Source organism: Schistocerca nitens, chromosome 9 (assembly GCF_023898315.1).
Source record: "Schistocerca nitens isolate TAMUIC-IGC-003100 chromosome 9, iqSchNite1.1, whole genome shotgun sequence".
NCBI classification, from domain to species: Eukaryota; Metazoa; Arthropoda; class Insecta; order Orthoptera; family Acrididae; genus Schistocerca; species Schistocerca nitens.
The window spans coordinates 350268639-350292441 of NC_064622.1; the positions used below are offsets into that span (position 1 = coordinate 350268639).

General features: G+C 37.4%; 1 protein-coding gene and 1 long non-coding RNA gene across 2 annotated transcripts; one reads left to right on the forward strand and one right to left on the reverse strand.

The window, feature by feature from the left end:
* Positions 1-343: 343 nt before the first annotated feature.
* On the reverse strand, positions 344-1066 carry LOC126204232 (uncharacterized). Its single transcript, XM_049938628.1, has one exon. The coding sequence runs from the start codon at positions 1064-1066 to the stop codon at positions 344-346; it is 723 nt and encodes a 240-aa protein (XP_049794585.1).
* A 14675-nt stretch (positions 1067-15741) lies between these two features.
* Positions 15742-22601, forward strand: LOC126203733 (uncharacterized). The gene is made up of 3 exons (XR_007540360.1): positions 15742-15974; positions 20065-20216; positions 22382-22601. It is a non-coding gene; the product is annotated as an uncharacterized LOC126203733 (long non-coding RNA).
* The last annotated feature ends 1202 nt before the right edge of the window (positions 22602-23803 follow it).

Below are 23803 nucleotides of genomic sequence, written 5' to 3' on the forward strand. Positions count from 1 at the left end.
AGTTCATTACTACAATTTATTAATCCCTTCTTAATGTAAATTGATACACCCCCATGAATATGTTGCTCTCTGCTAAAACTGTTTGCTAAGTGAAAATCATCTAGTACATGAAAAGATATTTCATTTCCTTTACACCAGTGCTCACTTAAGCATAATGCATCAAATAAGTTCTCATTTGCAAATTCATTTAAAATTATGTGTTTTCCACTTATACTTTCAATATTGAGATAACCTATCTTGAAAGACAAAGTTGGAGAGTGGTTTTTGTTAATGTCACAGGAGGGGAGGAGTACAGTATTATGGGACAATGGAGAACATTTAATTGTTTTTTCAGCCGTGGAATCTACGTTAGGTGGCGGTTGGACTTCCTTGGGATAAACCATAAAAAATCTTCATTTCTCTTTGGTAATTTTTTGGGTCTGTTTGAAACACGGTTGGAAGTTTGTTTCACTTTACTGTCCACAAGTTTTATAGGAACATGTTTTCCCAAATCATTTGGTATCACTTCATCATGAGACAAAGGTGATACTTTACTTACTGTGACTGGTCTATTCTTTTCTGCTACTCTTGAAGGTGATGGAGGAGGAGCTGGTGATGTTTCTGCTGTTGGTGAAGTTGGTTTAGTTGCTGCTGGTGGAGGAGTTGTTTCTGCTATTACTGGTAAAGGAGTTGGTTCTGCTACTGCTGGTGTGGGAGATGGTGCTGCTGCTATAGGAACTGGTTCTACTGCTGGAGGAGTTGCTTCTGCTGTTGCTGATGGTGTTTCTTCTGCTATTGCTGGTGAAGTAGTTTGTGCTGCTACTGCTGGTGAGGGAGATGGTGTTACTGCTGTAGGAGCTGGTTCTAATGCTGGAGGAGTTACTTCTGCTGCTACTGAATGTGGTTCTTCTGATGCTGCTGTTGATTCTACTTCTGTTAGTATTGCTTCTTTAGGTACTTCTGCTGCATTTTCTGCTACTGTATCTAATTCTGCATTAGTCACTCCTAGAGATACTTTCTGTGATGATGATACAGGTACCACTGATGATGTTGTTGGTAAGTATTGCAGTCTCTGAATAGTTTCCATTAGCTTTAATGTAACCAGTTGCTTTCCAAGGCCATTTAGGTGCAGCCCGTGAGTAGTGTGGAATCTGCGTCCAATGGTATTAATATTAACAACAGAAACATTTCTATATTGTTTGCATATACTGGAAAAAAGTTCATTGGCGGCACTAATTTCCTTGTTGACACACGACCAGGACATCAAGTCGTACCTTTGTGGTATATTTACGAGGATAACGTTTGTATGACTTAGTTCAGATAAACACTTGTTTAATTCGCAACAGGCTTTAGATGTATCATTTTGATAAATGTCATTAGATCCACCAAAGAGGACAACAAAATCTTTCGAAGACAGCTTTTTTAGTTCTTCAGAAAAAACTAGTTTTCTTATTTCTGAGAGGGGCGCCCCAGGCTTTACAAAGCTCATCGATTTCACATTTGAAGCTTTATTTATGCGTGAGACAATACCGCGGCTGTGGCTATCGCCTAAAATGTAAAGTTTTGGAACATGGTCGGGAGTTTTAGTCTGATGTTTTCTTTCGCACTCGCAACAGGTTACACCACTGTTTGTGTTTTTCCCACACTTTCTACAAACATAAATAACAGAACTGTTATTAACAAAAGTTACAGTATCTTGAGGTAAAACGCTAAGCCTCAAGTTGTCACTGATATATGAATTCACCACAGCCTTGCCTTCGACACATGTAGTGCTAACTGGTAGTATACAGACTGAAAGGGCTGATTCATTAAATTTATTCTGATTCTTCTGCAGAATTTGATCCTTTGAGAAACCTAGTAGCAATTCTGTCAAATTTTCTTGTGTAAAGTCTATTACCTCCTTGATTGTTCTTTAAGTTTACTGACACTTAAGTGTAACCCAAAACTTGGTAGAGTACGTTTTAAATATAGGTTTAAATCATCAATGCCATACCTTGTGTAGGGTATTTTCACAACTTGACTTCTTCCTAGACTCAATTTACAGTTTGACACTGTGATATTAGGAACACTGTTCTAATTCAATCAATGCAATACTCCAATCTCCTTTATTAATTGTATTGCTGGAAAGTAATTAACATGTAGTGCTGATGATCAGTCCTTTAAAATCAATGTGTATGACTTTGTTTCTTAACCTCAAGTGACATACGGATGTCGTTCATTATTTTTTATCTTCTTTGTAGTTGCCAGGATGCACATGAGACAGGCATCTGCACAGGAATGCACTGAACATTTGTAGCATTGTAGAATAAGTGATTAGCAGTTCAGCATCATTCTTCTGGTGGCTGAAAGTCACTAAATGAATCAAACTAGTACATACTTTTTAGGATTCTTCTTTTCACATATGCCAGTCGATGAATTCCAGGTCCTCCCTCGAAGTCTAAATTTACAATTCTGTATTCTTAGATTTCCACGCAGTCTTAGATTGTGTATTTCCCAAAAAGCTCCACAAAATCTTGGAATAGACACCTTTTTGATAAATTTAAGGAGATCAATATTTGTAAGTGGTCTGTAGGGCAGTATAACTAGTAGCTTTACTTATGAACAATCTGGTTTAAACATAGTTCCTTCAGAATAGCCAAGGAGTCCATTAACCTATTATGTCTTTTTGCTTCATCAAGTTGCTGTTGTGTGTGTGCTGAATTTTTCATTGTTCCAGCATTAGCTGCAGTGTAGCCCACCAAATAGCCAACACATCCACATCCGTGCTTTTATCATTCAGTTCAAACAGTCCATAATTGCCTTTATCTGGATCTACTTTGAGTGGTGGTGTATTCCATACTACTCCATTACCATCTTGAAGTACCGTAGCTATCATAAAACCTACCACCATCATCTGCTTGAAGGCTGTGTGGGTGTAACTGGTTCCAATTTGTAGCAATTGATCACACCTGTAGAACTGTCTAACCCATCTTTGTTTTCACAGACAAGGCTCAGGAAAATTTTGAGTACGTATCAATGACTGTTACAATATATTCAAAACCTTTGTTCTCCCACATTTATTGTCTCATGCCTATGAGATCTGCCTGCCATAATCCACCCAAAACTTGAATTATAACATTGGTACACAGGAATGCCTTGTGTGCTGGTTTATTGAGCTATGAACAACTGTGTTCATAATTCTGTGATAATATTTCTTTCTTGATGCTCTGAAACTATGGTAATTATTTCATTTGAACGTGCTGCATTCCCCACTGCTGTGATCGATCATAATCATTCAATTATTTCATTTGGTCATCATAGTAGATGTATTGTGGTGATTGGTTATTAATTTTGTTATTCTGAACCCTCTAGTGCCAGCTCAATAATATTCTTATTCTTGTATTTTGAATTTTGGGGCTTTTTGTTCCTATTCCATTGGTGTTCTAATACACTTCAGCCATACATAATATTTGACCATACTTTTCTATATCTTTTGATGAATATTTCTTGACTTTTGTAGTAGTTACAAAAATTAGATTCATGAAACCAGGTGTTCTTTTAAATTCTCTGTCATCGATCCCTATAGCATTATTGGTTACACTTAAAAATAAGAATAAGCAATGTAAATAGTTCCTCCTCGCTTACTCTGCATGTTCTATATATCCACTGCTGTGATGTTTAATGAAATCATCAGTATATGATCTTCTTCTTTGGAGTTATTTACCATCAAGAGTTGTTCTATAGATTCAGTAACATGCTTAAAAGTTTCTCTGAGTGATTGGTGTTCTTTTTTCCCCTCCAGATGCCCTATCCTCAGCTGTCGCAGCTTCTCTGAGACAGCCTTGCAGGCTTCAATTACTTGCTGTTTTGTTAACATGTTGTCATATACTAAACAGACTTTGGAAGCGTACGTAACTTGATACACTCTTGTTTGTTTTCTTTTCAATTACATCAGCCCTTGGATTCAGTTCATTGATTAACCTCAAAATGGTCTGAAAATGACTATTTGCTTCCCAATACTTTTGCTGAGTGCTTTAGGTCTAGTTGTATGACATTTTTGAGTGTCTGAATTTTCACATCAGCAGACAGGCACATGTTCTGCCTCCTTACACTCTCAGACTGATTACTGTGGGGCATCCACATGAGTTTCCCCATAGCATAATGTATAATGTTATTATCTTGTTATTTCAGTGTATATGCCATTATCTTTTAAAAATCAAGTTCTACTGGTGTCAGCTGTCATTCAGTTGCCTTGTCTTATCAATAACTAAAAAACCTATACTGTGAATGATTCCAGCACTTTCGACATAAAGTTGTAAATCCGTCAAATGTCATGTTGCTTTCTATATGTACCTCATAAATATGTTTTAAATTCATATGGACTTGTTGCAACAATAAAAAAGAATTGCATTATATCTTCCCAGTTTCTTTGCAAAACCCAGCTATACTAAATTTCCCTTAATCCTCCAAAACTAAAGGTGAGCAGACCACCCCTATAAGAACTAAGTTCTGAAGTACATGCCCTAGGCATAGCTCTTAAAATGGGGAATTTGCAAAACAAATATCTCACTCTGACTACCACAATCTGACTAGAGTAATATGATGTTGATGATTTTGAACAGATCGCTAATATCTTCCAAGACATAACTTAGAACCCTACAGCTTAATGTAAATGGAGAGGTTGACCATCACATTTATTTGTACACATATTTATGAGATCAAAACATTAATGATTAATCAAAGATGTCATAATTAACTCAACTTAAATTTATATAAAGATTAAATGGAAAGCACTGTTGCTCCCCTATCAGTTATTACTTCTTGCTCTCCTAAGAATTTATACTCTCTCCCGACATTCACTCATAACTAACAACTATTAAATCCCGTAATGCATGATTGGAACAGTGACTGCAAGTTGATGATTAAAATCCAGAAGACCACAGATGCACTATCAATGCAAAGGAGATAAGACAGGTAATTGTTCTGGATTCTACAAATGAGAAATCAATTTCCTGTTCTGCCAATGCTGCTAATTATGCTCACTGTAAGAAAGACTGGGACACACCGAGCTGTGTGGTATGTATGTGCATGCCCTTTCACGAGGGCAGAATTGTCAGCACCTAAGCAGGACACCAAGATGTGGCAACCTCTACCATACTGTTATGCCAAGTCGATCCAGACACTTTCACATCCGACCTGCAAGTACCTCTCCGAAGCGGACACCTTCACATCCTACTGGCAAGTACTTCTCTAATGCAGACATATTCGTATCCTACCAACAAGTCTTTCTCTTATGAGACTCACTTACGCTCTGAGTATTCCTTTCTGGTAATATGAGTCCAGTCACCAATGGAAAAACAACAAACTACTGCTGTCCAACAGTGATGATTCCCTCCAACAGAGAATCCCGCCACAAATGGCATGTCTTTTCCAGTCTCCAGCAACAACATGAAACTCTCACCCGCTACCAGAAAGTATTCATTTCAACACTGCGATCTGATACAATACTTCTTTATGCCAACCACACATTCTCTCACCAATGTCCAAAGCCCTGCAAATGGATGTGAGAAATTCAGAGGACTGATACAAGGCTAGAGTTTGTTTCCAGTGGCCTGCACTTTCTACAAGTAGTAGATCTAATCTTCAAAAGAATTCAGAAAAACATGGAAAATCTTCTGCACATTCACACGCAACCCAGAAATTCATAATCCATTAAAAACCATCACTGAGATAATCAGGAACGACATTCAAATTATACAGGGCACCCTAATGCCAGTTACTGTGTTTACAATATCAGTACCAGTTTAAATACCTAATTTTACCATTGTCAACCTCTGTATGATAAATGTATTTTAATTATTATTGAAACTGTCATGCAAAATGCTTGCCACTTTTCAGCTTTCTGATCCCAGAGTACATCTGACTTAGGTAAAAGGCCTCAGCCCCTCATGTTGACCAAAGCAAAAGTATTTTTGTATAAGATCTTGATTTTTCACTGTGATGTCATTAAACATAAACACAGTATTCAGCTTCAATCCTTCAGGTGGCAGGACATTATCACCTTCTGTGAAGGTCTTGTGTTAGCACTGTCAATGTCAGGAAGTGCCTCCTCCAATAATTTGTAACTTGGCACACTCTGATGAACCTACAATTAGTGATCAGGTGTTGTCTGGCATTAGTGATCTACTTGTCCTCTTATTCTGCTTTTCTGCACTGTTTTCAGACCAATCACTTATCATGAAATCCTTTGTGATGTGGGTGTGTCATCCAACTGCACATGGTGTAAGCTGTACAACTATACTAGGATACATGGGATTTTATAAAGTGAAAAGTAAGAGTACAAATGTCATACATACACTTCATTTATTTATTAAGCTCACCATGCAGTTGGGTATAAACAAAGACTCAAATAAGAATGACAAAGTCGTTGGGTCAACATGTGAACACGTAGGGGTGGTCTGCTGTGGAGCTCTATGTTCAACAATGTATGATGAACAGTGCACTCTGAAACACTTGTACATGCACCAGCACTGTGCTCTTTTGGCAGAGATGTCACAGATCACCATGTATCCTACTTGCCAGAGCAGACAAATCTCCACACCCCATGTTCTGTGAAGAGTCGTGAATGTCCAACAATTTAGCTCCTAGTGGTAGTTTCACTGTCCTTCTATCTCTTTCCATAGATGCTCACAACAGTAGCACATGAACATTCAACCAGCTTCACCACCTTTGAGATACTCATTCAAAGGCTCTGCGTAATATTAATCTGTCCTTTGTCAATGTCACTTATCTCAATGGATTTTCCCATATGCAGCCCATATCTCCACTATGGGGATTCCCTGTCCATGTATGTTCTGCTTAAATACTTTTGTTACCGTGAAATAATTCCACAACACCACCAGGAGGTATCCAATGTCACAGTGCGTAGCACTCATAATGTTTTGGCTTATCAGGGTAACCAGTGTTGGTCTGATTTGGTGTTTTGTGCCTGTTTACAAACATTAAAGTTACACATAAAAAACATGCTTATTTTAATAGTTTCACCATTACCAAGATCAGAGAAGCTGTATCACTGGCAAGTGTTTGTGGCAATAAAAACATCAAGGCATTGTAAAACGTGTGGTTTTAGGCAGCAGATTCTTGAGCTACACAGATCAACTTATTTGGAATTTGGGTTGTGCATCCATCGCAAATTGATAATGTTGGCCTCTATGAGCCAATATTCAGTTTAAAGACACCTCTGAATCAAGTACGGAACTCACAAAAATAATTCAGAAATTAAAATCCAAGATGATGTGTTGGTGAATGTGCCAACACCTTGTAGATAGAGGAGGCCGAAATGCACGCTATCTAACGCAGACGGGCGTGAATTCTGGAACAGGATAAGTAGTGAATTCTAATAAGAAAAGTATGCAGCTCCTCGAATACTTAACTTTTATTTATCCTTGTTGTGAATACAGCATTCTTTATGAGACATTTCAGACGATAACTATCAAACTATGTAAGGCTAATGGCGCCTTGCTAAGTCGTAGCCATTAACTTAGCTGAAGGCTATTCTGTCTCTCGGCAAATGAGAGCAAAGGCTTCATCCGTATAGGCGCTAGCAACGCCGTCGTACAACTGGGCGAGTTCTTGTACGTCTCTCGAGACCTGCCGTGTGGTGGCGCTCGGTCTGCGATCACACAGTGGCGACACGCGGGTCCGACATGTACTAATGGACCGCGGCCGATTTAAGCTACCACCTAGCAAGTGTGGTGTCTGGCGGTGACACCACACAAGAAGTCTGCATGAAATGATGAAATATCGAATTAGCTGATAAACCATATGAATGGAGAAATTATTGAGTCTCTTTTGCATACAGCAAACTTCTCATAAATCAAAGGAATATTTCTAGAGAAAATTAAAACTAAGCAAAGTAGTACCAATGTAGAAGAAAGATCACAAAGATGACTCAAATAAATAAAAACCAGTTTCTTTAATCTCTTGTTTCTCAAAAATACGAAAGATGCTTACGCACAGCAGGATGAACATATTTGGAGAGAAACATAGTATTCTGATGCCAGCACAAAGTGGTTTCCAAAATGAGAAATCTACAGAAACTACTATCTCAAGCTTAATAGACTCTGTCATAGATGCATTAGACAAAATAAACTTCATTTTTGCTACATTTCTGTCTCTGTCTAAAGCTTCTGACACAGTCACCTATACATTACTAATTGCAAAACTTGAATGCCATGGCATTCATGCATATGCAGTGCAATGGACAAAATCATATGCTAGTAACAGGAAGCCTTATGTGACAACTGTACCCAGATGCAGATTACATTTTCATACATGGATAACATTTTTCATCCATGTGCACATACATAATAATTTCATGAACAGAAGGCAATAAAATACTACAAAAAATGCAGATGTTCCCTTATACGACATAAGAGATAAAGAAACAGCTGAAAGAATACCACACAGACAGGGAGTTGCTGAAAAAGGTCCTCGGCACTTAGACGTAAAACTGGTGAAACATCTTCTTTAGAGTATTCAGAACAGTATGAGTGAAAAGACATTTGAGAAACTTCTGAAGGATTATTTGATGGAAAAAGAAGTTTATACTGTAATGCAATAGACATGTAGAGAATGAAGAATGTTATTGTTACCTCTATGTATGTACTGTAATCACTTGGATGTATTATATGCATCATAAGTTTTTGTATGTCTGTTCTTTAATTAAAGAGTATGTATGTAACTTTAAGCCCTAATTATTAATCAAGAGAAAAATATATGCAACATTACTATCATATTACCAATTTGATGTTTTATATAGATGCAAGCTCTGTTGCCATCAGTGTGTTGTAGTGGTTAGTGTCTCTGACTGCTGTGTTATGGGGAATTAGTTCAAACCTGACCAACACTATTTGTTTGTTATTTCGTTTTTATCTTTATGAGAGGTTCTTGAAATATTTTATTATTTGTATATCTAGAATATTTGATGGTTGTATAAATACTAACCTTTTGGAATATTCAATGTTTGTATAAATAATGACACACTCTGTCCAGGAGATCACTTCTGTCCTGGCCGTGTGTTGGTGTCACAAACAAGTACTCTTTTAGTTCTAAGTAATCTACTTCACTGAGGACCCTGTCTTCAGATTTGAACTTGACTGTCATTTCAACCAAGGACAATATGAGAAAACTCTGTCTTCAGACTTGAACTTGACTGTCGTTTCAACCAGTGCCAATACAAGAACATTTTTCCACAGTAGAGACTTACCGTTTGGTGCTCCCTCTCCCCCCTTTTCCCTCATACACTTTCGCCCTATGTTTTCACTACTAATTGTGATATGTCTTACAATTGTGGTGCCTCTGGTGCCCTCTCAGCTTGGTGCTCCAAGGGATGACTCGTCTCACTTGGGCCTTAAACTGGCCCAGGTTTCAACATGACAATATTGTAATATTCAGGCTAAATATTTTAAGATGTTAGATTGCATTGATTTGGCCTATATTAGAAGTACAAACACTGTACCTAATGTAATTAAATGGGACCAAATAAAAATCAATCAATCAGAAATGAGAAAGAGTGAGGTTTCCCTCTGACCTCCTTCACTTGCTGACCTTGCAGTCTGTGTAAGCCCCTCCTCTCTCTTGATCCAGTTTCCAATTACACACTTTTATTTAAACACACAAAGCTTTGGAGTCTTTCTGACCACCAGCTTACTAACACAAAAAGACTGCAGTGTTTTCTCATCCAGAAGAACTAATCTTATGTTTGCTATACATATTATACACAATGTTATGTTTGGTTTTGATGCCAACTGCTCCAAAAACTTGAAATGGCAGGGAGCAGGTTGGGGAGTGAGAAAGTACTGAGACCACCAACAAAGTATATTTAGGCAACAGTTTATTAAAAACAACCAAAATTTTTACAATGATAAAAATAGGCCCACATCAGTGAGGGGATGGCAGTGAGGAAAATAAAATTTAAGGCAAAAAACTACAGCACAAGTAATAAACAAGGAGTAAGATCAAAAACAACCACATAAAATGACTTAAGGCCAAAGTACAAGTATCTTGCACAATGAATTCAAGGTCTTCAATTGCTGCAGATGTGAACAATTAAATTTTCAGCTTGCACCATAGAGAGTAATTTAAAAAAATCAAATGCCAAACTTAGCAACTACAAAATTGGCTAAAAACTTAATAAAGGTGCATTTCATCAGCAAGTCAAAATAATTTAACATCACAAGTAGGCACAGTACAACTGGCTAACTAACTTAACAATTGGAAGTTGGCTTAAGGCCAATAAAAGGTATATCTCATCTGCAAATCTAAAGCTTTAAAATCACAGGTAGGTAAAGTACAAGTACCTAACAAAATAATTCCGAGCAACTGCACTAATGGCTTATTTTAAGTTTTTTTTTTTTTTAAAGACATGTATTGAATTCATGTCTGGTGGCTATATAACAACAGGTGAAGAAACTTAGAAACTTTAAGATTTGCCTGAAATTTGGTGAAAACACAAGAAGTCCATAAGTAACTATACAGCAGGTTCTTGCAGCACAGTGGGCAGGTAAACAGTAGCCTGAATTTGTACTAAAGGACACCCTTAGGCAGTGTTTCTCACATTAGATATACATAGAGGTTTGAAGCCACCTTTTGAAACAAACAACATATAAATAGAATAAGAGAAAAAATTTTAGCGAGACCAATACTTAACCTCAGGAGCAGCAAACAATGACAGTAGCCACTTGAATACACAGACAAGAGTGGGTAAGGTCCAGTGGCCAGCATGACAAAATAAACAACTAACAAATAATAAACACTCAGAGGACTAGTTCAAAAACCGGGAAATGAGAATTAATATAGATTTAATATTCTCAGCTGGCCAACTGTCTTACCAAACTAGATATCTTTTGATGGAAATATTACAAAATCTATCTGATGACTGTACAATGAGATCCCTGATAATAAAGCATTAAGTACACATGCAGGTAGAATTAAAGACTATTAAATTTAAAGCCAATGTGTGAAATAAAAAGCCTTGCTTTATTTATTAGACCAAATAAACACTATTTCCATAAAATGCAATAGATTAGGTAAAATGTGAGGCAGGCAAATTATAGGTAACCTAAACAGTAGTTCCCCAACAAAATACCAAATGCCTTAAAAACACTGGTAAACATGAGCCAAAGTACAGGGCCAGTAATCTACAAAGTACAACAGCAGAAAGCACCTCTGGTGCACACCAACCACTCTGCTCAGTAATGTGGTAATAGATAACAAATCTTTAATGTAATACATGCTCAGTAATGTGGTAATAGATAACAAATCTTCAATGTAATACATGCTCACCACAGTTTGTACACTTTAAGCTCACAAATACCAGACCACAGTAATGACACCAATATCAAATAAGTGAGGAGGGAACCACATGCAGAGTTAAGCACAAAATAAATGCCTGTTACCACAAAGCCTCACTATAGTCTACAATATGGCAGGCAACAGTTTCCCAAGCAGGCTATCTTCCTTCATCGATTAGCTGGATGGCAGTAAGTTCCCAACTGGTGTGGTGGTATTGATAACTTTTCACAGGTGAAGCTGCTGCAATCCACCAATGTTCATCTGAAGCGGAGCTCTTGAACGTCCTCAATCAACATGGGCTTCCAACTGACACTGGTGCAAGCCAGTCATTACCCACAGCTAGCCAAGGATATGATTATATCCTGTTCAACTGCTGTTTACGTGTGCACTCTTGAGGCGAAGGATCCTCTGGTCTCCATGCAATGGACCAGAGACATACATAAGGTAGAAACTGTTGTTACTAGTCACACATGCATGGCAAACAAGTCTAATTTTGGACACGTCTGGAGAAAATGAAGTTTCATCACAGTTATGCATTTGTCCTTGTTTTCCCCAAGAGTTAATTATGTCACACTGGCAGTGAGCAAAAGAATTAAAGAAATTAAAGATTCTCCTTGGTGTGCAGCACGTACAGCATTCTTGGTGCTCAGTTATTGATAGGATCTGCCCCGTGTAGGTCTCACCCCCATTGCTGGGAAACTGAAGGATGCTGGCCTGCAACAGGGCATGTGAGTGGGAGCAGGCGGGGATATATTGGTGTGGACACCAAGTGGAAAAGGAATCTGATATGCTGGCAGCAGTGTGGTGAGTTGCAGGTCCAGTTTTACCTAGGACGTGTGACTGCTCCGTTGGGCCGAACATAGATGGAAGGCTACTCCCTAACCTGTGGAGTGTTATTGGCACCATCACACTGTTTGGAATGTAGCTGTCAGCTACTCAACTGTTGGAGGAGTAGCTCAGGAAACTGTTGCATGCTTATATTGTGCACTTTATGGAGAGCCCTTTTCTGTAATGGGCAATAACTTTGTTCTTAACTGACACATGACTCACACAGTCTTTGTTCTTTTTGGATCTAGCTGGTATCTGAGGTCATTCCTCCAATATCCTGTTGTGAGCCAAGGCACTTGCGTTATTTTCCTACTAGGCTGCGTTTAGCTGATTGTGTGGACACATATTCATGATTTGTGGTAAACATGGATTTTGATTCCTATTTACCATGTTACTAGGCCTTAGTAGTGTGTCTTCGTTGATTGTGTATACAACCCTGCACTCCCTGTTAAAATTTTTCTGTAAGCTACTTGTCTGACATGTTACCTATTTATTCCTTGCTTTATTTATTGATGTTTCATACAGAACAGTGATTAATTCTGCTTACGTATGTGTGTTACATGACATATGACCGCCCCCAGTAGCTGAGTGGTCAGCGCGACAGAATGTCAATCCTAAGGGCCCGGGTTCGATTCCCAGCTGGTTCGGAGATTTTCTCCACTCAGGGACTGGGTGTTGTGTTGTCCTAATCACCATCATTTCATCCCCATCGACTCGCAAGTTGCCACAGTGGCATCAAATCGAAAGACTTGCACCCAGCGAATGGTCTACCCGACAGTAGGCTCTAGTCACACGACACTTAAATTTATTTACATGATATATCAACCATTATTTAATACATTGTTTACCGAATTCAAGAGTGAAGCTGGGAAGGGGCCTCATTGTATGCTGTAGTTGGTTTTGTGGCTTTCGTCAGATGATTTTTGGCAATGTAAATTCCTCTTGGACCTGCGGAAAAGTATTTATTTTAGTAAGACATTTGGCCAGCCAGTTCTAGTGTCTTGAAAGTAAGAAATAAGCAAAACAAGGATAATGGAATGTAGCTGAATTAAATCTGGTGATACCGACAGAATTATATAAGAAACGAGATACTAAAAGTACCAGCAGTAGATGAGCTTTGATATTTTGACAACAAAATAACTGATGATGTGTGAAGTAGAGAGGACACAAAATGTAGACTGGCAATGTCAAAAAAATCTTTTCTGAAGCTGAGAAATTTATTAACATCAAATTTAGATTTAAGTGTTTAGAAGTCTTTTCTGAAAGTATTTGCATGGAGCCTAGCCATGTATGGAAGTGAAAAAGAGACGATAAACAGTTTAGACAAGAATAGAATAGAGGCTTTAGAAATGTAGTGCTACAGAATAATGCTGAAGATCAGAAGGATAGATCATGTAGCTAATGATGAGGTATTGAATAGAACTGGGGAGGAAAGAAATTTGTGGTACAACTTGAGTAAAAGAACAGATCAATTAATACCATACATTCTGAAACTTCAAGGGACCACAAATTTAGTATTGGATGGAAGTGTGGGGGCAGTGGAGTGGCAGGGGGTAAAAATCGTAAGAGGGAGCACAAGAGATGAATACAGTAAACAGATTCACAAGGATGTAGGTTGCAGCAGTTATTCAGAGATGTAGAAACTTGCACAGGATACAGTAGCATGGAGAGCTGCATTCAACCAGTCTGAACTGAACACCAAACAACAACAAGAAGGGATAAATGATCATCACAATAAACTAAGGGTAGTCAGACCTCACACCAAAAGATTTAAGTGTTCACTTTCCACACACCCTGTGCAAGAGTGGAACAGTTGAGAAATAGTCTGCAGGTGGTTCGAGGAACACACTGTCAGACAGTCTGGAGGAAACACCATGGTTCAATTACTCCCAGGGCCCAATTATCCTGTGCTTCATGACCCACTGATATCTTCAATGAACGTTCCACAGCAAAATCTCATTTAAGCAATCCAGACATCTGAAGCTTTTGAGTTTTCTAAGCGATAATGAATAATGTCTTACACTTTTCAGTGTATATATCACATAATTTTGTCACGAAGAACTTGGATCCTACGTAAAAGTTCTCAATTTTGAGATTATTGTTCTTGTTGGTGTAAATAAATCAGAAAGAGCATTTTATCTTCCTCACACTGAGGATTAGGGGACAGTCGTAAACAACTAGACAGCAGTCACAACACAATTGAACAGGTGAATCTGTTATCATTCTTTTTTTTTATAAAGTAATATATGCTTCACTGTAAAAAATTGTTTTTATATTTATGAGAAGACTCACATACGAAAAATTCACAGTCATTGTCTTTTGGGAAAGTTTCATTTTTACTGGCTTTGGCAAAAATATGGTTCAGGAACCTATCAATAAAATATCGATTGTTAATAAAATGCCGGTATAATAAAATTTGAAGAAAACTGAGTTCTATATCGTTAAAATTCCTACGGTATGAATTATACTGTAACGTCAGTCCCCACTTTTACATTCACTTGCCGTACTTTGTTACGTGTCTCAGTATAACGAAGGTTCTAAGCGGCCCCTAAATGGTCAGAAATATATACGATATTTACCGGGTGCTCAATATATATATATATATAGGCTATAATATTAATATTAAGTGTGATAGAGAGGTTGCGCAATAATATTGAGAACACCAAATACTACGGAAAAGTATTGCGCTGCTTGGAAATGCGCAATATCCTCGACTCTCTGGTCTGCTATTGCGTTCAGCGTTGGGTACGCAGATCAAGGAGGTTAGGTTTATTGCTGTCAGGATAATAAATTCAATGCAAGACGAAAGAGCATTATTATTAGAGTTCATCGAAATGCATAAATCATTTCCAGCATTATGGGATGATATGGCAGATGAGTCCAAAAACACTAGTGTAAGAATGATGAATCGTATTGTTTGTTGCTCAGAAAATAGAGGGAACGGCATGAAGGAACGTTTTTTAAAAATTAATTAACGCTAAATGGTAAATAAAAATATATGTAGATAATTATCTCTGTGTATACATTACTTACCCGAACATAATTCTTTACCTCACAATATCCCAAATAGTGTAGTCTGTCATGCATAATTTTGATTGTGATTATTGGGATATGGGCGTGTGCAGACATTTATCTGGGATTGGGCAATTGTCCCGGCGATGCTAATGTATCAAATATTGGACCCACAAAATACTATGACAAATCTCTTTTTTCGACCAACGTCATTTTTTGACAAGTTTTTGTGAGTGATCTCCCATGCTCCTTAAATTTTTCATCCACCATTTTTTTCTGTTTGCAACAAGGTATAACAAGTATAACAGCTGCAGCGGCTTCATCGCCCAACATTTTAAATGACAGTATTATTGTAAAATATTGTTGACAATATAACTGACATATGACAAAATTATGGGTCACCCTCGGAGAACATCAATAATACTGCACAATATTACTGTGCAATATCACTGGCAGTCGTAGGGGTCGCTTAAATAATAGCATTCCTAATTCGTTAAAAATTAACGAGTTTTTTCGAGACTAAGTGCGTAGCCTGTCTTTATTATTCGGTTCCCTTTTTTGTTTTGCAACATAGTTGCACATTTTTATGCATTTATTCCAGTATTATTTGCGGACTCGGCTATTGATCGTACTTCGACATTTGAGGTAGGGGTGTCGCTTTAAAGGAGAGGAGCCAGTAGTAGAAATCAATAGCCGTGTAGGAACTGCCAGCATCGCTAACGTCAAGCTGCAGTTCCGGGCGGTTGCTAGAGAGGGAAGGAACTGTAATAGGTGTTGACTGAAATCCCTTGTCTGGGTAATATATTTTTATCAGCTGCAACGTAAGTACAATATATTTAAATGAGATCACTCACTGATAAAATTTTACCGGTGTTCTGTTGAAAGACGCAATACGCCGGGTATGCACGCCCATGGTGACTGCAGTAGTATTAATCTGCGCGAGCCGAATGATATATTATTACACTGTTCGTTTGTAGAGAAATTAACAACTACTGCTATACTTACGGTAGTTGTTTCGGAATACTATTTATTTTGCGTGCTAGTAGTTTAAATATGAAATGGACTAAGCTTTCGTAATTTCAACAAAGAATTCGTGATGTTTAGCATTTGTAAGCAACAGTTGTACATTTTAAAGTAAATGCTAGATTAGTTTGAACAGAAAATATTTAATATCAAACTGAAAAATGTTATCATTTCTGTAAGATGTAGTGTAATAATTTATTGATCCTCAGACGGAACTTGTACATGCGCTTTGCGTATTCGGCAATGATGACAGGTATTGTCTTTATGATTTGTAATTTATTGTTTTACAGTTATTTCAAGTTTTTAATTTATGTGGTATATAATGGTTGTTAAAATGCCTTAATGTAGGGCAGCTCAACAGGGGTGGCGGTAGGGTTCAAACGCCCATTCATTTATGCAGATTTACGATTTTCCGATTCGAATAAATTATAAGAAAGGTAGCAAGATTGATATTTATAAATTCAGTTTCGCTCTATGTAAGTGTGAGTTGGAACCTCGGAACCTCCGATGTTCATATTGTATATTGACCCTTAATAGGTAGAATGATTTTTATTACTTAACAGGAAATATGTGTGACAGAAAAAAAAAAAAAAAAAAAAAAAAAAAAAAATGTTGCGTTTCGGCCAAGAGATACATTAATATATTAGTACAGTAATTCATCAAACATATCCCTGTCAGTTAAGGATTCCAATTCATCAATACTTGTGTAATGAAACTCCACAAAAATACATTAATAGTGTAAAGAAAAAATATGTCATGGATAAGCTTTAAATTCAAAAATATAGTTAGTTTATTAATCTAGAGTCAGGCCGTGATATTGTATGCCACAAGTACTGAAATTCAAAAACCTTTTAATCACCATAAAACTATTTTGTTCAGAAAACTATGTAGTTTCATATGCTATAGTCATTTTCCTTTTTAAAAAATTATTAGTGTGATTTCTTTCTCACACATTTAGAAAAAATAAAATATTTTCTGTTATGGAAGGACATTGATGATCCTGTGACAAAATCTATGTGGGCACTTAAGTTAGCCCAACAGGAATACATTGGTATTAAAAGAAGGAATTTGGTATGTTTATCAAAGACATAAAATTTCCCACAAAATTGTAAATGTCCTTCTGTAGCAAATTGTTGACATAATTTCAATATAACATATAATGAACAGTTAATATAAAATTTTCTTTTCCATAACTTCCTAATATAAGAGTATTAGGCCCAATGTTGTCTTCAGTACCATAAATCTACATGAAACACGACTATTCAATAAATATTTATTTTGTAAAACTTGTTACGGAAGGACATTTGTTATAAATGTCTATTTGAGTTTCCCTCTAAAAATGAAACTAGCCACTCACAGCATGTCTTTATCTAGCTAGCCAATGAAACAATTCTGTCAGATGTTTTCCCTCCAGTTTTCTGTTCTCTCTCTCCATTGTTGTTTAGGTTTCAAGTGGCTGTTCATGTTGGAAGTGTAAATTTGCTCGTTATAAACAATTTGAAAGTAAGTATTAGTTTAAAGTAAACAAAGTTTGTTTGTTTATGCATATACAGACAGGCCTGTGTCTGTATATGTGCAGATGGATATGTGTGTGTGTGTGTGCGCGAGTGTATACCAGTCCTTCTTTCCCCCTAAGGTAAGTCTTTCCACTCCCGGGATGGGTGCACAGAAAAAAAGGCTGGCCAAGACAATCACTAGAGAAGGTGGAGTGTGAGCAGTATTCACTTATCAGGAGCCCAAAGAAATCACTCACACATGTAAGTAGAGAACTGCAACCACTAGAGTCAATTACCTGTGATACACGTCTATGTGTAAAACCATACTGGCTGCAGATATCACATGCACTGACTACTCAAGAGAATGAAGTTCTTTCACTTTTGCAGTAAATTACAGTGTATGCTGAAGGAAGACAATGTTTCACAGAAGCTGGTTTTCAGTGTTGGACCCACTTTTCATGTGTCTGGATTTTCTTTCAGTTGTTTGTGACACTTTCAATGCCGAGTTGTATCATTGATGGATTATGTCCCACATGACTCTTTTTCAGTGGCCTCCATGGTTATGTGACTTAACTGCAATGTGATTTCATCATATGGGATTATCTCAAAGGTAATGTGTTCTTTGCCCCACTGCCACTTAATTTGGAAGACTTGTAAGAAAAGATAATTAATAGACTAATGGTTCCTGATATTGACTGTGATATGTTGGGACATTTATGGCAAGAGTTTGACTATCGTAGTTATATTGGGCTAGTCACAAATGTCGCCGATATTGAGCTCTTACAATGCGAGTTAAAAACTTGAAGAAATGCTCTATCCACTGATATGTGCCTATTTTCTGTATGTCTTGTAGTTTTCATGCTGTCATTTACTGAAACCTTGGAGGTACTAATGAACAATACTGAATTTCACATAACTTGCAGAAAATTCTGTTGCATTACTGTATAATGTACTTAGATAACAGACCTTGCACAACATCACACAAATTAAAAACAGAAATATCAGTACTGTTTCTCAAGCTACTGTAGTGAAGTGCAAATTTATTTTGTAGACATTATTCATAGCATTACTACTCAAGTGACAAACATTTCTAATATATGTTGACAAAATTTGCTTGTGTAATCCTGAAACCTTAATTGTGAAGTGCATTGAAATTCAATATTTATTTCTTATTTAATAAATATGATCATGATCACATTTAAATTGTTAATTTTTATTTTTTAGATGACTAGTTTTGATCTTCTAAGAGATCATCAGATCTACATTCCTACTGTCATCAAGGAATGTAGATCTGATGATGATCTCTCAGAAGATTGAAACTGGTCATCTGAAAAATAAAAATTAACAACTTATATGCAATCATGACTTGTTTATTAAATTAGTTATAATATTAATAGTATGTTTTTGGCAGATAATATTGGAACTGGATTCTTGTATTCAGTAAGTGAATGGAAGAATTGTTAGTAGTTATAAATATGAATGTGAATATTGTTCTCTCAAGTACTAGATTTGATTTAAACATGTGATGTTGTCCAGTGCATTTTACTGCATTGTACCAAGAAGACAAAATAAATAATGAGAATTGCACAAGCAAGTCTTTGAAATCTTAATAATATATTCTCAAAATAGACATTTATTATATAAGTGGAGAATATAACAAGTTAGTATCCATTTTGCAAGCTCAGATATTAAAAGCAAAAATTAAGGCTAATAATCCATAACATAGAACAATAGCACCTAGTGGCTAATTGCTGCAAATGGTACATTTGAAATAGGCCTGAAGAAACACAATCATCAATTTCAAGGTTTTACAACTGACAGTTCCTTCACGGGGATTAAGTGGTCAGGTAGGTAAAGTTAAACTTTTAAAATATGGCATTTTGAATCTGGACTAGTGGGTGAAACGTTATGATAGTTTGAGCATCCCATCTCTCATAAGTTCAGTCACTGAGGTGTTGAACTCGGACTGTGCTGCTTTACTTGTAATGAATGTATCAAGATGATTTCTGCTTAGTTTAGACACCATACATACCTTAGTAAGTAGTCTCATTTTATAACACACACACCTAGGTAACTGTAGCTGTGCAGGTACATGCATGTATAATCTGTAGTTCTGGTGAAGGAATTGTCTGAAAGCTAAGAAAGTACTCGGTCGTGCTTATATGCATATCAATAAGCCAGCATTTCAACTATTCAGTGCTTTGTTGCCATCACTCCTTAAATTATTCCTAAGGAGAAAGCCCTGTAATTCCTGTAGGCCTTTGTTTCCAGATATGAGCTGCATTGTATCAACTCTTAGATGTTGAGTAAAATACTTTTATAACTTTGTGTTAATGTGTCTTTGCATTTATAGGAAAAGTTTATGTGTAGTATCTTCTCATTATTTTTACAGGCTTGAAGGAACATCAGCATGTAGAGAAGTTAATGAAGATCACCTCGAACAAATACGGAGTGGTAATTGAAGAACCTGAGTAAACCGAAACATATGATGGGAGTTTAGTGCAGACAAGGAGAATCGTTATCTGGCAGGATGCACTGCCAAATGTAAGCTCAGATCAGCCTTCTGACTGCTGATGAATATTTCAAGATAATATTTGGATATTTTAGACATAATACCTGCAAATACAAACACTGGGAAATGCAGGGTGGAATAAGGATGGTATTATGAAAGAATAGATTGCTACTCACCATGTAGAGGAGATGCTTAGTTGAAGACAATTATAACAAAAAGGTTGCTATATATCAAACAGTGGAATATCCAGGATAGAATATAGCAATATTGTGAAAAGGAGAGTTGACACTCACCATGTAGCAGAAATTCTGAGTTGCAGATAGGCACAGCAAAAAGACAGTCACAAATAAATATAAATTTAAGTTTTGCTATACATTTGAGTTTTTAGCCAAAAGGCCTTTGTGTATAGTAGAAAACACAACTCTCTCACACATGACTACTTTATCTGGCCACTGAGGTGACTGTATGCAGCAGTCTCTGGATGGTGGGGTAAGCAGGAGACTGGGATGTGGAAGGGGAGGGATAACAGGGTAGGAGTGGGAGAAAGTTTAGTGCTGCTTTTGGGAGCAGGCAGGAGTGCAATGGGGACAGGGTAGGGCTGCTAGGTGCAGTTGGGTGAGGTTGGAGGGGGGGGGGGGGAGGGGGAAGGGAATGGAAAAGGGGAGAAGTTGCAGAGAGGAGAAAGACTTTTGGGTGCCTTGGTGGAATGAAGGCTGGGTAGTGCTTGTTACTGGAGTGGGAGCAGGGAAGGGGATATGTAAGTGAAAGACAGAAACTAGCGACAATCGAGGAAAAGCTGGTGTCGACAGGAAGGATGCAGATAGTGCAGTCTGTGGAGCAGTCATTGAAGTGAAGCACACGTGTTAGGCAGCATATTCACCACCTGGGCAGTATAGTTGTCTCTTGGCCACAGTTTGTTGGTGGCCATTTGTGGGGGCAGACAGCTTGTTGATTGTCATGCCCACATAGAAAGCAGCTCAGTGGTTGCAGCTTATTGTGTAGATCACATGTCTGCTTTCACAGTTAACCCTGGCTTTGATGGAATAGGTTATGCCCCTGATCGAACAGGAGTAGGTGGTGTTGATGGAAGAATGTATGGGACAGGTGTTGCATCTAGGTCTATTGCAGGGATACAAGTCATGAGGCAAGCGGTTGAGAGCAGCAGTGCAGTAGGGATGGAGAAGGATATTGTGTAGGTTTTGTGGATGTCGGAATACTGATGTTGGAGGGGTGGAAAGGATAGTAGGTAGGATATTCCCTATGTCAGGCAATGACGAGAGGCAGCCGAAACTCTGGCAGTAGACACATAATCGACAAATTAAGCTGCAACCACTGTGCTGCTTTCTACATGGGCATGACAGCCAACGAGCTATCTGTCCACATGAATAGCCACCACCAAACTGTGAGCAAGAGACAGCTGGACCACCCAGTTGATGAACATGCTGTCCAACACAACTTGCTTCATGTCAGTGACTGCTATCCCATCCCAGCCTCCTCCTTACCCCTGCCACACACACATTGCTTCTCCCATTAGGTGCAGTTGCTGTATGCATTCTGGCATCAGTGGGCATAGGTAGTGGTCATGTGTGTGTAAGGTGTGTTGTTTGAAAGTGTGTGTTTTTTCTACTTTAGAAGAAGCCTTCAGTCCAAAAGCTCAAATGTATAGCAGTCTTTTTGTTGTGCCTGTCTGAGACTCAATGTCTCCTGTATATGGTGAGTAGCAATCTATCCTATTCACAATACTTGCAAATAATCCCATTTGAAGACACAGCATCTAGAAATTGAAACACTAATAGCCAAAAGGAAATATGCTATTCACTGTGAGATTATACAGCATGTTACATGTTAATTAAACAGTGGCCAGACTAAAGTCAGACACTACCCTAACATTAGAGGCATCAATGGGGGTGGGGGGTGGAGTTGGGGTTGGGGGGGGGGGGGGTTTCACCTATCAAACTACAGTTCTTCACCAGTACTAACCAACAGAGTTTGTTGTCTCCCTCATACTCACTCCCCCTCCCCCTCCACTCAATGCTCTGTCCCTCTCTCTTGTTATCTTGACTTCTACCAGTATTTGTGAAAGGAGAAAATATCATCTCTTAGATGATGAATGAAATATTGCTAAGAAATTCTTATTATTATATCTCTCCTGTTATACAGAAAGTTTATGCATAGTAATTCTTGTTATTTTTTGCAGGCCTGAAGAGGATATCAGCATAATTTTCCAAGATGAAAACAGGTTAAAAACAGAAGAATCTGGTAGACAGAAGTTTATGATGGGACTTTGTGCAGACATGACAGACGTTTTTTTTTTCTTTGGGAAGCGGGGCAGAAACTTCACAGAGCGTACTGCACACAATTCAGAGACTCACAGAAAATGTAACATAAGTGCCATAAATAAATAAATATAAGCATTAGACTGAATAAATTTTTTAAACAGAGCATACTTTCTGGTACATTATACTTTTGAGAGTGATATTTATTGAGAGGTTCAATTCTGATAATGCTTGCTAGTGCCATTAAATAAATACAGATTGTGTCATAATTAATAGCAAACACTGACATGGGTGAAAGTAGGTTATAAGAGTAACAAAAATCCATCACTGACTTCAGTCTGAAGTATTGTTCTAAATTGGAGATGAGTGACGCACATGAAAAGTAAATTGTAAGAAACAAGTGATTTGTAAAATACAGCTGGAAATACAAAAGTAAATGTATGCTGTGATGTCAGAGAGAAAATATTGAACTTGAGGCAAGAAAGACTGACAGTATGAAACAAACAAATTAAACAACATAAAGTCAGGAAAATCTAAATGTGAGAAAGGGACACATTCATCTTTGCTGTTTTAGGGATGTATTTCAAATGGTTATGAAGTGGAGCAGTTGTTGAAGTTCCAGTACGCATGTTAGAGATGGGATGATGAATGTGTCATTTTAGACAATGGGGCTTAGTTTTCTTTCAACATGATAGATCTACAGTATTATTCTGTGTATGATACCTATAAAAGGAGCAAAGTAAAATGTGATGCTAAAGGACATTGATTGATTTAGACTCCTGATATAGGATCATGACACTGTTTGATAGAGGTAATCGTCAATATTAAGTCCTTCTCAGTGTACAAAAATTTACATGACCCAAAATCATCTCTGTGCTGAACATGAATAAATTGTTTCTTATATTGAAGAGGGGAAAGTAAAACAATAAATAACAAAGCTGGCAAATATAGTTCATCCAGAATGAGGAGCTATAAAATACCTTAAAGAAAGGCTACACAAAAAATGTGGGGGCATGGTGAAAATTGCATGTGTTTGCTATGAGAAACCGTCTTTCATATGTCAAAAATGCGCATTCTATTGGACACTTTAGATTAATGCACCTTTCCAAATATTTACCGCTGATTAAATTCCACCTGTGAAGAGCATATCTGGAAGATCTGAAAAATATGTACCTTGGCTCCCACTCATTTGATTTGGAAATTTCTTTAAATATAAGGAAAAGTTGAAGTCCACAAGTGCCAGATCTGATGGATTTCCCTTTGATTTTTACTTCAAGTCTTTGGTTTTCCCACTGCCAAAGCATCTTTTAATGCTTTGATGAAATATGATTTCTTTCTTTACC